The 13789-nt window shown below is 37.8% G+C and overlaps 2 protein-coding genes across 4 annotated transcripts; one reads left to right on the forward strand and one right to left on the reverse strand.

The window, feature by feature from the left end:
* Positions 1-7326: 7326 nt before the first annotated feature.
* Positions 7327-9255, reverse strand: Fer2LCH (ferritin 2 light chain). Of its 2 annotated transcripts, none has more exons than XM_020956028.2 (3): positions 9177-9255; positions 8743-8871; positions 7327-8250 (listed from the first exon to the last, which is right to left on the reverse strand). In XM_020956028.2, the coding sequence occupies exons 2-3, from the start codon at positions 8855-8857 to the stop codon at positions 7685-7687; spliced, it is 681 nt and encodes a 226-aa protein (XP_020811687.1). In that variant the 5' UTR covers positions 8858-8871; positions 9177-9255; the 3' UTR covers positions 7327-7684. The 2 variants fall into 2 exon arrangements, with proteins under 2 accessions (XP_020811687.1, XP_086696817.1); XM_086840691.1 differs by having other exon boundaries at positions 9126-9255.
* Positions 9256-10383: 1128 nt separating this feature from the next.
* Positions 10384-12777, forward strand: Fer1HCH (ferritin 1 heavy chain). Of its 2 annotated transcripts, XM_020955806.2 has the most exons (4): positions 10384-10775; positions 11400-11507; positions 11674-11951; positions 12024-12777. In XM_020955806.2, the coding sequence occupies exons 1-4, from the start codon at positions 10709-10711 to the stop codon at positions 12294-12296; spliced, it is 726 nt and encodes a 241-aa protein (XP_020811465.1). In that variant the 5' UTR covers positions 10384-10708; the 3' UTR covers positions 12297-12777. The 2 variants fall into 2 exon arrangements, with proteins under 2 accessions (XP_020811465.1, XP_020811466.1); XM_020955807.2 differs by lacking the exon at positions 11400-11507.
* Positions 12778-13789: the final 1012 nt, after the last annotated feature.

Consider the following 13789-nt stretch of genomic DNA (forward strand, 5'->3'; position numbering starts at 1 on the left):
CATTAGCTTCGGAAAATATGGATTAAAATGTTGTCAGTGGAAAGAGCTGAAGGAAAAGTGGAAGGAAAAGCTGGGGGAAAAGTGCGGAGAAAGCGTAGGAGGAGGAGGATCCCTGTGTGGCTGCCGCGTTAACTTGATTTTTTAAGTGCCTCTCCGGCGCATTATGAACACGGCCCAGCCGATTACGGCTTCCCATTTTTCTCTGCGCTTCTTATTTTTTCCTTTTTTTGTCCCGCCTTTCATTTCTGCTCATGCATACGAAATTAGTGGCGATACCCAGGATACGGAAGATGTCCTGGGGAATCGGAGGATGGCAGCTGCCTGGAGAAGCGTTTATGGCTTACAGCGAGTTAATCGCGCTGTCATCATCCGTCGCTCGTTTGTCCAACTTTGCGGCAATTGTCGGAATTGCAATCGCAATTGTGTAGACCAGTGTTTTGGGGCACTTGAAGTAAGCGGCTTATGAGGCTCAAATGACTGAGAGCCAGTGGAATGCTGTGCGAGATGTCCTGGCTGTAGGATGTTTATGAAACTTGAGATGTTTAGCCTCAAAAGGTTTTAAAATATATCTTTTTCAGAGGTATAGAATAATGATATATCCTTATAGAGGGTTTTCAAACGATTTTTTCTATAACTTTTCCAACAGCACATATCAACAAATTTAACTAAATAAGTTATATATTCAATCCAAAATGCACTCTAGTGACTTTCACTCCAATTTCCTGTTGATTTCTGTTAATTTTTAATCAACTGCTTACTGCTTGGCAGCACGTTCCATCTGAAATTCCACTAAGTGGGTGTGGCAAGGTCATAAAAACTGATTTTAATGCCCAGCCAAAACTATGGGGCAGTTCCCACCCAACCCATATCCTTCCGTATTCCTTTCGCGTCTTTGTCTTTTACAACCTTTTGTCAGTCGTTAATTTTTATGTTTATAGCGCAAATTCTCGCCTTGCTGCACACACACACGCTCACTGAATTTTCAAAACCGCAAAATGGCAAGCCAATTGATGGGTGAGGGGGGTGGAAATTCATGGGTGGGGTGTGGAGGCAAGGGCATCGACGTCGTTCAAGGTAGTTAAAACAATAACAATTAGCTGCAAGCCAAGAGTCGTTGGCCACACGCAGAAATTAATTAGCGAGCGAAAGCGCCGCTTTTCGAGGTTAGGTCGAGTTCGAAATTGAGGTTAGGTTTGAAGGGAGAGTGAGGTTAGGTTCGAAGGGAGAGTGAGGTTAGAGTTGCAACAACTAAATCGGAAAAATTAAAGTTAAATTATTGTGCTGACTGGACACAGGAGTCGCTGGAGTAGTATTGGTTGAAAAATCTAATCAAACTAGTGAAAACTTTCAACCGGAAAAATTGCACACTGAAAGTTTGTCCGCCTCTTCAGAGAAACTTTTTCTGCTACTCCTTCTCTTTCTCTAAGTCTCTGTCTCTGCCTCTATCTATCTCTTTCCTCTCCCGAATAATTGCCAAAATGGAAAGCCAAAACTTAAACAAAAACGCAGACGGTAATGAAATTTTGATAAACTTTTTCCAGTCACTCGACCTGAAACAATGGAAATAGTGAAAGAAAGAGAGAGAGAGCTTCAATATTGACAGTAGAGGTTAGAGTGAGCGGAAGATAAGTGCAATTTGAACAGACAAATCAAAGCAAATTATGATTTATTGAATTTTAATTTAGTGCCAGTGCAGAAAATTTCCCATAAATATTTGAGGAAGCGCCCGCCCGGAGCTAGAATCAGAATTTACGCTCATTGCCAAGTTTGTGGGCTGTGTATTTGCAGCAACCCTCGGCAGGGGTGGCAACCCTCCTCTCTGCTGGCGCAAGTACAGTCGCCCCACAGCTTTTTAGCTCTGCGCGTGCCTGACTTACGCATTAATTCACAAATTTTGGAAAAACACACACACAAGGGGTGCAGCTGCCAGGAGTCGGATTCCGGATGGGTGTCCTGGGTGTGGGTTAGGCCCAAGGATTCGCCAATTGTGCGTGTGCGTATGCAAATTTTGCCGGCCACATGTCATTTCTGACCATTTCCGCTCGAGGGGTAAGCTTAAAGGGTACAAAAAACAACAAACAAAATATGCTAAAGAACTTCCGGAAGTTCACAATAAAATACCCTAAAGGATATAGGACATAGGATGGTGTTGAAATAATTAAATAATGAATTGTTATAATAAGAATCTTAAAGCCCTTTTTAAAACTTGTACCTAAATCTTATGAGCTAGGAGGTATTGTTTTACTTAGATTTAAGTAACTTATAAAGAAAAAATCTATATATATTCTATACAGTATATAAAAAGAAAAGGGATTAATATATTATTTTTAAATATTTTTTAAAATATGCAAAGTACTTTATGCCAGGGTATTAAAACAACAATTACAATAGCAACCCCTTTTTTGGCGACTAAATATCAGGGTTGGCTTGCCCTTCGATTCACGCTGGGGTGCGATTTGCAAACTTTTGGTTTTTTTTTATTTTATTTTTTTGCAACTTGTTTTTACCCACTGACCTTGAAAAGTGAATTCATGCAAATTGAGCAGCTGAAAAATCAACAAGAAACGGTCCATGGGGTGGTTGCAGATCGGGGATCAGGTTGCTCGTGTCCTGGACAATCATCCATCCCCCTGGATGGAAACCTCAGCGAAATTGTGCAAAATTTCATTATTTAGCAACAGGAGGAAAATAACAAGAACAATAACATGAAAAGGGGGCGGAACTCGCTCGCTTATCACTGTTTTGCTTATCGCGAATTTCCACATGGAAATCCATTAGTCAATCCCCTGTCGCTTTTTGCCATATTTTGTTTGCTTGTAAACCTCTTATCTCACCACTCGATTGCCTGGCTAATCGAGCATTCCCCTAGGAAAATTCTTCCTTTTCTTCTCAAGGAGATTGAACAAATTGCTCCGAGAGCTATCGATTTCACAGGAATATAACTCAACTTCATATGCAAATTGCTCAATAACACACAATCTGCTAAACAGGTGAGGGTTTAGTCGAATTTTATTTGTATTTATTATAAGGGAATGATAGTATTATTTAAGTCTCTTCACTGAAAAGTATTTATTATTCATTGTAAACAATAACTTATCGACAAATCGTCAAACAAAATCAAAACCTATTACTTATATTTTGAAGTAGAACTACCCATTTATATTGTTTGTTTACGCTAACCAGAAAATTATTATATATTTTTTATAATTACTCACAAGTCGTGTGCACAATTATCTTGATGCCACAACAACTATATAAAAAGTTGATTAGATTACAGACTAAATTATAGAATACAGCCAACAGCTTATATTTACTTTAAACAAGCCTCAGAAAATCGATAATTAATTAAGCAATTTATTAGAGAAAGTCATGTTCTTTTTAACACATATTTCATTATTCTCCTGAGTAACCTTGGAGAATAATGAAATATGTGTTAAAAAGAAAAGTCCCCTTTAAATATTCAGACTGTTTGATGAAGGACTCAGTGCACTCAACCCGTGAACAATTTGTTAATGAAAAATAGCGAATAATTCCGCTTGATGCAGTATTCTTGGCGCTGTCTGCCTTTGCCAAGCGAAAAACAAGGACAGGAAAAACAAAGGACAGGAGACAAGAAGACTTTTCATTAAAATTGCACAGCCAGGATGGGTGTATACATAATATATATTCAGGGATTTCTAGGTAGGAGTTGGGGCTAGAGGTAAAGGATTATTTATTATGGGGAAACTGGCGGAAGCTGTCGGCGCAGCTGCCTTTCACTGGCTGCAAATGGCAATGCAATAAAACGAAATTAAATTGCTATTTTGCATACATATTATGTGTGTCCCGCATGTCCTGGACACGCACACACACACTTTCAATGGGGTTTCATATTCATAGTTGTCTGGCTGAGCGACGAACAATAACCGAAAATATCCCCGAATCCTTTTGACAACATCTGGCCTCCACAAATAGTTTTTAACCTCAACCCTTTTGTAATTGCCTTGAATGCTTTTATTAAAATGCATAAATTAATAGAATTTTTGGGCCAAAGACGACACCTTTTTTATGTCCGCCATTTATGGCATGTGTGGAATCGTTTTATTTGGGGAGGAGTAACCAGTTTTCGGCCAAAATCCTCATAGTTTGTGCCATGGCTTATGGGGCAAACAATTACAAACGACGGAAGTTAAGATCCACGCCAAATGCACCACAAATGACCGCAATTAGACACCCTTTGCCAATGAAGTGTACAAAGTACACAGAGAAAAACATTACTTATTTATATGTACCTTTGCAGGGTATTATAATTTTAGTCAAAAGGTTTTAACAATGTGAAGGAGCCACTTCCGACCCTATAAATCATATTTTTTCTTGATCAGCATCAACAGGCAAATCGATCTAGCCATCTTAGGGAGGTACAAAAAATTTTCAATTTTTCAAACATTTTACAAGGGGTTAAAATAGTCAAAAATTTTTAACAAAAAATTAAAATTTCTTTAATTTTAAATAAGTTATATTAACGTACTAAAAACTAGCACAGAACAGCTTTCCGAATCAAAATTAATGTTTTTTTAACGGAGTTATGAGTTTTTTAAACTTTGCTTTATCAAAAAATGTTCATATAGATATCGATGTATATTGATTGATAAATCGATTGCAAACTTCAAAAGTATATAAATATCGATTTCCTGAAGTTAGTTTCCTGTCTTGAGCTTCGATAAATATCGATTTAAGCTCAGCTATGATCGATTTCCGATTCGATTCTATTATTCGATTGGAAACTGCAAGGGTATATAAATTTCGACTTCCGGAAATTATTTTCCTCTCTGGTTTTTCTCTTAGTGTTCACAGCATAAAGAGAATCATTGCGGCAGCTTTCATCCGCAAATCAGGGCAATTAATATTAAGTGGATTATTATTTAATGACCACAGCACGCACTCGGAGACACTGTGCCGCTTGAAAGACCGAAAGACCCCACCACCCATATCATATCAACTTCAATCTCATTCCGTCCTAACTGTTATGATCCCGTTGAGGAGTTTTTCCCTTATGGCCATCATCATATTCTAATTACACAAGAGCACGCAGTTATTACACGGATTCGCCTTTCGCTGCAGATACGGATTCTGCGATTTGATGACCCCTGACCCCATCCCTTTGGATAGTTATAGGCGGGCATTAAAATGGCAAATTGACGTTCATTTCACGTGCTAGTTGACCGTATCCCGGATGTTTGGCTAAATGTGCAGAAACCTCATTGAATGGGCGTCGCTAATTGATAAATTGCCCAGATGCGTGGCTTGGATCCATAGAGTAGCTGGAACCACTTATAATAAATTGAAGTATACACTCAGACGTATACATATTTCTTTAGAAAGTAAAGCCAAGTCAATGAAAGCATTAGTTTTACATTTTATAAACTGACTATAACTAAACACTTTAAAGAAATACCTAGTTCTATTAGCTTTTGAATTACCGCTTTCTAAAACTATATTTCGACAATTTTGTGTACTATATCTATCAATAAAAGTACATTATAAGCCAGCTAGTTTATAATTATTTAAACACTATTAGTAGTCAGGGGAAAATAATTGATATTACCGCTTAAACCTATAATTCCCATGCAAATAAATATAAAACAACAGTTAAGAGTTTGGCTTAAATTTATAATTAATGCATTAAAATGATGAATTGTTAAGACCTCTAAAGGCAATTAATTAGATTGTTCGATTAAATGGAACTTAGTATCGTTTGGAGTGTATGAAAACTATTTTTTTTTTAATATATTTGTAAAAACATTTTTTTAATTACGAAGAAACTCCATAAATTGATTATTTCTTGACAAAACAAATATTTATTTATTTATTAACAAAATATATTATCAAGATTTCCCCCTTTATATGTATACAAAAAAAAACTGATAAGGAAAATGCGATTTAAATTCAGGGGACAATAAAAAACATCTGAGAAGTCAAAGATTGCCCTGAGTTACGTAACAGTGTGACACTTCGACTGCGACTTGAACGTCCACGTCATCGGATGTTGCCATCTTAGTCAGCTGCCTTCCAAGATGGCGCCTAGACCCCACTCAACCGGAAATGCTCCGGACGGAGCAGAAAAAGTCGTGTGCAGCAGACAGTGATAAGCCAATGATACCATTCGTGACGTAGAATCTCTTTTAGAGTAGCAACCGAATCATGGCCCTAACTTATCTGCCAGAGGAGTGTGTCTATGATAAGATTGTCGGGTTCCTTTAAGCTTCAAAGATCCCCTTCAGAGATTACATTATGGTCTCAATGATTTCATATTCTTCGCGATCGATTAGACTTGTCAAATGGAAAGAAAGTAATGTAATCTATCAAGAAAAGGACATATATAAAATATGGAAAACCATTAAAAAATCTTTTTGAAACTATTCTGAAACCTCTGATTAAACGAATATATCTCAGATCTTAACTTGCTCCCAAAATAAATCATTCAAAAATCTTTACGTTTTATATATTAATTATAGTATTATTTTTGGACTTTCGAAATCTATTAATTTTTTTATTTATTTTTTAAATTGATTTTTATCAATATTTTAATATGACATTTTTCGACAAATCAAAGTTTTAAAAATCTCATAACTCATCCAAACAAGCATTAATTTTAATTCGGAGCTGTCCTATGCTAGTTTTTAATACGTTAATAAATCTGCATTCTCAATTTAATATTAAAAAAAAATTGCTTTTTTGTGAACATTTTTGACAATTTTAACGATGTAACCCCTTATAAAATTTGGAAAAAATTAAATTTTTTCTTCCGGAGATGGCTAGATAGAAACGCCTGTTGATGCTGATCAAGAAATGACTCCTTCACAGCTTAAGAAGCTTCGAACTAAAATGATAATACCCTGATAGAGTTTTTACGTAAATGTATCTATGTATTTAAGACTGCGGTTGACAGCAATAATTTACAAAGTATTCAGTTTGGCTTTTAAACCCTAATTTATTAGAGGAAACTACTTTTCTTATCAACCTCTAAAAATAGTTTCCGTTTTTATCCAATATGTATTTAAAAACAACCCTCCTAAGAACAACTAAACCGAATCCATAAGAACCAACTGAAAGAACCCCCTGAAACAATTAAAAATAAACCATATTTATTGTGATCACGAAACTGGGTAGTTTTCAAAGAAATTATATGCGATTATAAGCGGCATTGTTCCATATGGCATTCGTATCCAAAGTACACTGCCAGCTTGGTTGCTATCAGCGTTCAAAGAAGAAAAAAACGCAAACAGACGCCCCACAATGATGAAAAACCAAACCCAACCTTATCAAAGAGGCACAAACAATCTTATGTTTTCCTAGTTGATAGTTAGTCACTTTTGTTGTGTCTGTTTATTTGTTCACGCGGTAACATACATGGCTAAAGATACATTTGCTGGGGCGAACTTGCTAACTTATTTATGATAACATTATCACAATCTCTGGTGTGCTGCTGGTAAATCAAGGTGAGCTCCGGAGGGGTGTTTGTGGTAAATCATTCAATTGGCTGCTTTGATAATGCTGCTGCTGCACTGCGATTTATTGGTGAACAAACCAAGGAAACAATTAATTTATAAACGATCCGCGGGGATGATGAGAGCAAATTTTGTTAGGAAAGGAAGGAAAGGGAATATATTTTATATGAAGGAGGAGAGAGAGTGCCTCGACTGCTTTACTGCTTCTGCAGGTACTCGTCGAACAGGTAGACGGAGAGGGATGGGTCCGACACCTTCATCAACTTGGCCAGGTCGTTGGCATATCCAGAAAGTGTGCGCACGCTATCAGCCTGCTTGGCCAGGAAGTTCTCCTCCATGTAGTGGGCCAGCTCGGGATCGTGTTCGCCACGGGCCTGGTGGGTGGCGCGGGTGTGAACGTGGGTGGCTCCAGCGGCCAGCTGCTTCTCATTGTCCAGAGCCAAAGCCAGGGAGTGCAGTTCATCGACCTCCAGAGTGGGTCGCTTGGTGAGCACGGAAGCCGGACTCTCGTGGCGAGTGTTGAAGTCCACGATTCCACCGCGCTTGGTGATCTGCTTGATCAAGGCAATGCTGTCATCGAAGGAGCGATCAGACAATCCCTGGTACAGCTTCTGGAAGCCGGGGCGGTTCTTCTGGTATGAGTTGAAGTAAGTGGCCAGGAGCAGATAGTCGTAGGACTTGGTCAACTGGGAGTTGATGTAGGCCTGAATCTCGGGCTCCACATGGTCAATGCCGGCAAAACGGGCATTACAAATGGAGTTGGCTATAGGGTAAAAAATATAAAAAATAATCAAAATTACAATCTACTAATCTATAAACGGGGGGAAAACCACATTAGAAGGTTGTTTTTGTGTAAGCGTGTTGTGGTCGTTTTTATATTTAAACAGCAACAATGTTGTAACGTAATCAAATAAAACTTGCAAGGGTATATTCTCGTAATGATTAAAGTCAATAAGATACATATTTAATCTTATTTTGTATCTCCAAATCTTCTTGAAAAAAATATATTTAAAAACAAACGAATACATTTTGTAAATGTGCATATAAACAAAAACAAATCAAATTCGGGAATAACTAGTTATTGAATTCTAAAAACATTTAACTGCACATTTTTCACTTACTTTTGCCTGTGAAAAAGCCCGTGAGCGCTTGTTTTATTATTATTGAACAAAGATACAAAAACAACAACGCATAAACACAATTTAAATTCTCTTCACACATGCTCTCTTTCATCGCGAGCGCACTTTGTACTCACCAGAGAAGGTCGACGAAGAGCAGGCGGTAACAACGTTATTCTGGCAGAACTCTTCGTTCGCCATGGCAAGAGAGCCGAGGCTCGCAACAAGAGCGAGTGCGATGAACAATTTCATTTTGATTGATTTTACTGTAAAAGTGCAAACACAAAACGAAATGGAAATTAGTTTCACAATATTATACAGTATTTGACAACAAAAGAAACAGTCACTTCTGTTTTTATTTCGTGTGGAAATTTCCTTTTGCGTCGCAAGGTTTTCTTGAATTTTCTGTGCCTCTCTCTATGTGTTTTTCTTGTCAACAAAACCACCACCACCACATCGCAATGTTTTTGTTTTTCAATGTATTTTCCGTTTCTTATTGTATTTTCCAGGAACTTCTTACGTCTTTCCTTTACTTCGCACTGCTAACTAGTTAGAAACTGACTAAACTCACTTTAATTGCTGCAACGAGCTTTGGTTTCGCTTTCTGCCGCTTTTGTGTGTGCTGCTTGGTGGAATTCAAAAATTGAAGTGCTGTTTATAATGCCGCGCTCGTCTCTTTCTATGCGATCGATACGGCTTGTGTGAGTGTGCGTGTGACTGAGAGAGTGCATGGGTATTTTGCGCTCAGCTCAGTGTGGGGATTTTGTTGTCATGGCTCTGGCAATATGGCCGCTGTGGTGTTGTTTTTGTAGCCTCCAGCGGGACTGTGACTCACAACAGAGTTGCCAACGTGTGCAAAAAATGGCGACTGAACCCTGAAATGCACTTTGTTTTGCACGTGTGTTTCAAGGGTTTTCTTAAGATAATTATCACTTAAAGTATTTTGATCTTGTGTGTAATTATTTTTAATTTAATACTTATTTACTGGTAAGTAAAACAATATTAATTTATTTGAGGTGATGGATTTTTGGGATGTGCACAATATGCTACAAATGTGTAAGTGTTTGGGCAAAGAAATTTTTCAGATTTGATGTTCGGAGGTAAAAAAATTTTAGATTTTACTATTTAATTTCAAATGTAAGTAAATAAACAATAAATTTAATGATTTATAATAAAATTTCTATAGTACAATTTCACCAAATCACAGAAATCTTATGTAATTGCATAGTTTTTTCCAACGTTTATCCCCCTTATCAAGTGTCATTCTTAGTGACACATAGAAAGCACCGTCGCCATATTTAGTAGTTATCAAACATAACTGATTGATCCCCCGACGAACGTGACAAATCAAATCGGCAGAAAGAAGTATTAAATTGTCAAGTAGAAATCAAAGTTAAATTAAACCACCTGGCAACCCATGACGTGTTGCTCTCAGCTCTTAGCTCTCCCGCATACAACCAAAACAAAAACAAAGAACAGCTGACGCAGTGCGAGAAGAGCGGCCATATTGCATTTGCGGGAATTATCTGACTAGGAAATCCGACTATCCCCAGTAAAATAGCGCCACATTGAGGACGTGTGTATTAATTTAAGGCGTCTATCATAGGGAATATTCAATTATCAGTCATTTAACCACACAAAGAATCGACGACATGTTGAAAAGATAACACTGCACACTCTCCCACTCACTCACGCCACACACACACACATTCACTGGCGAACGGGCAAACGAGAGCGAGAGCCAGCGCTTAAAAGTGTTTTGTGCGCCGCCACACATCGCATTCAAGTTCCATATAACGAACAAAGCACTCTAGCAATTCGCTTCGATCCAAAAAGATTACGCTGTCAAGAAGGTACTGGAAGTCATTTGGAATCAGCATTCAGCATAATCCCAATCAAAGCCCATCAAATTGAAGCAGGCGTCGCCTTCTGCGCCAGTGTGTGTAAAGGCAGCTAAATTCGATAAAGAGAGGCCTATTTAACATTGTCTCCCACAACGAGTCGCCTCATTCTCATTCGTTCGTGCACTCCAAGCAAAACAACTCAAGTGAACAATTTGTTCTGTGATTTTGTGTAAAGACTTTCAACTTTCGACGAACAAAGATGGTGAAATTAATCGCTACCCTGTTCCTGCTGGCCGTGGTGGCCCAGGCCTATGGAGACTTCAAGTGTAAGTACTATTTTTAACCGAATTTACAAGTTCCAAACAAAAACAAAGGCAGGTCAGCGGAAAAAAACAAAATATATTTCGACGCAATACGAAAAGAGCTAGAAACGCAGTTGTAAAGTGAGAGAGACAGTTGCTGAAGAGAGCATGCGCCGCTCTTAAGTTCTCTTTGCTGTTCGGTTCAAACCTGAAATTTCACAAGTTATTATTAAAATAAACTCATTTGCTTCCGTTACGCGTTTGGGGAAATAAAAACCAGTTTTTATAATCAGTTTCCATAAATCAAATATTACGCGAATTTTGCTTTCATTTCGATAAGCAATCGTCCATTGTTTTTGTCACATTTCCAAGTCCGTTTCAAGCCTTTGCACACGGCTTGAACTGTAAGAGAAAGAGAGTGACTGCTTTTGCACACGGCACAAAACCCAAACAAATGCCGTTACTATGGCGGCGAGAGAGCTGCGCACGGTACCAAAACTGCAGTGAGACAGAGAGCAGGAGAGTGAGTAACTGCAGTTTGCACACGTTCTACTTGTTCTAGAATAGCGGATTTTTTTCAAGCGCGATTTCAAAGGTTTATGCAATACCTCCCTTTCTTAATCAACCCCTCCCCCTCTCCCCCCATAGCCGAGCAGAAAAGCAAAAGTGTGGTGAGAGAGCTAGAGATTGAGGCCGCAAAGCAAGGGCAAAAAGCGAACTCAAACCGTGGTGAAGGTCAAGATCAGGGATGCAAAGGTTTAAAAAAATAGAAACGGAACTAGTTAAAGTTGAATTTTTTTGCAACTTAAAACTAATAGTAAAATATTTTATATTTTAAGATAAAATTTAAAGTTTTTGGTTGACAAAATTCAACTATTTTATTATTTCCACCTTTGACTAAGCAACCCTTTATCTTTTACAGGCTCCCTGGAGGTGCCCGAGATTACCAAGGATTGGGTTGACATGAAGGATGCTTGTATCAAGGGCATGCGCCATCAGATCCAGGAGGAGATCAATGCCTCCTATCAGTACTTGGCCATGGGCGCCTACTTCTCCCGCGACACTGTGAACCGCCCTGGATTCGCCGAGCACTTCTTCAAGGCCGCCAAGGAGGAGCGCGAACATGGCTCCAAGCTGGTTGAGTACCTGTCCATGCGTGGCCAGCTGACCGAAGGTGTGAGCGATCTGATTACTGTGCCGGTAAGTTCATTGACCTCTTGATAAACTAAATAACAGCAAGCTAATTTCGGTAATTCCCACCCTCTTATAAAGACCGTGGCCAAGCAGGAGTGGACCGATGGTGCCAGCGCTCTGCAGGATGCTCTCGATCTGGAGATCAAGGTCACCAGGTCCATCCGCAAGCTGATCCAGACCTGCGAGGGCAAGAACTATAACCATTACCATCTGGTGGACTACCTTACCGGCGTCTATCTGGAGGAGCAGCTCCATGGACAGCGCGAGCTGGCCGGCAAGCTTACCACCCTCAAGAAGATGCTCACCTCGCACGGCGAGCTCGGCGAGTTCCTGTTCGACAAGAACATGTAAGATGGATCAGGAGGAGTCCAAAGGGAGCAGCCCCAATCACGCCAGTCGACATCAAAATAGTGTTCTGTTATCTGTTATCCGAAAGAGCCTTACCCCGAGGGTCCGTCATTATAAATCATCATAAACTTTGAAGAAAAACAATCGCGGTTTCGCACTCTTTGACTGGCCAATAAATTATCCGTTCGACTGCGATCCCAACACAAAAAAATTATAGAAAGCACATTAAAATTCCACGTCTGTTCTTTAGTATATTAAGTTCTTAAATTTGTGATTTTCCACAGACCTCGGGAGTGGGACTCAGCATTATGCAATAGCCGAGATTACGCCTAGTTTTAAGTGGGCGCCCACGGAGGCATCATATATGCATAGGGGATATACACTCAAGCACAACCCATACAATACATCCAAATAACTTTATATTTTTCTGTCAATTAGATGAGCTAAATCTTAAATAAATAAAGAATACATGTAAACAATAAAATATTGGGTTTCTATTACTGGTGGTGGTTTCATTTTTTCAGATTGGATTGAAATATAAACTCATTTTCCCAAGAACATGTATGTATATTTTAAATTCATTTGATGCACTCTTAGAGTATAATTAGTTTAATGAAGATTTAATAAATAATATAATGTGTTTGAATTTTTGAGCAAATATTATCTAATTGACTGTTCAAGGGTTATCTTATCAAATAGTAAAGGTATCAATGGATTTGAAAAAGACACTTTTAGCAAACATTGTGGAGATCTTTTGATATTTGTTAGAATCTAATCAAATGTTCTCTATCATATTTCATTATAAGTTTAAAGGGTTTATAATTTTAGTAAGTTATTTACTGAGTCATTTTCCACCCAATAAATCATATATCTATATATATTCTTGATCAGCATCAACAGGCGATAAGTATATACATAAGTCGGAACAGGTAAGATCGAACGACTATATCATATTGTTGCCATAGGACATTTTTTAGAAAAAAAAAAATAACTTTTTTAGTTTTCAACATATTTCCATCAAATTTAAGTAAAAGCCATTTTATCTTATTCTAGAATTTCGGTTCAAATATTATGATAATCGGACTACTTAATCATATAGCTGCCATAGGAAAAATCGGAAAAATTTGTAGAAAACAAATTATAACTTTTTTAATTTTCAACATATTTTGATCAAATTTAAAATAAAGCTTTTTTATATTATTCCAGAATTTTGGTTTAAATTTTATGAAAATCTGACTAATAAGTCATATAGCTGCCATAGGAACGATCTATAAATAATACAATTAATAATTATAACTTTTCCAGTTTTCAATATATTTGCATCTCATTTGAGATATAGTATACTTGGAATATTTTACAATTTCTTTAATAATTTCATAAAAATCTGACTACTTAATAGTACAGCTGCCATAGAAAAAATCTGAGAATTTGTAGAAAAAAAAATTATTACTTTTTTAGTTTACAACATATTTTCATCGAAATAAAGATATAGCAAT

Source organism: Drosophila serrata, unplaced genomic scaffold (genome assembly GCF_035046125.1).
Source record: "Drosophila serrata isolate PLE 108 unplaced genomic scaffold, ASM3504612v1 contig_382, whole genome shotgun sequence".
Classification (NCBI taxonomy): domain Eukaryota; kingdom Metazoa; phylum Arthropoda; class Insecta; order Diptera; family Drosophilidae; genus Drosophila; species Drosophila serrata.

Coding starts and splice junctions, on each gene's coding strand:
- Fer2LCH (XM_020956028.2), bottom strand. CDS start 8,857: ATGAAATTGTTCATCGCACTCGCTCTTGTTGCGAGCCTCGGCTCTCTT. Junction 8,251..8,742: donor CTCTTCGTCGACCTTCTCTG/GTGAGTACAAAG, acceptor TTTACCCTATAG/CCAACTCCATTTGTAATGCC.
- Fer1HCH (XM_020955806.2), top strand. CDS start 10,709: ATGGTGAAATTAATCGCTACCCTGTTCCTGCTGGCCGTGGTGGCCCAG. Junction 10,776..11,399: donor GGCCTATGGAGACTTCAAGT/GTAAGTACTATT, acceptor CTCCCCCCATAG/CCGAGCAGAAAAGCAAAAGT. Junction 11,508..11,673: donor TCAAGATCAGGGATGCAAAG/GTTTAAAAAAAT, acceptor TATCTTTTACAG/GCTCCCTGGAGGTGCCCGAG.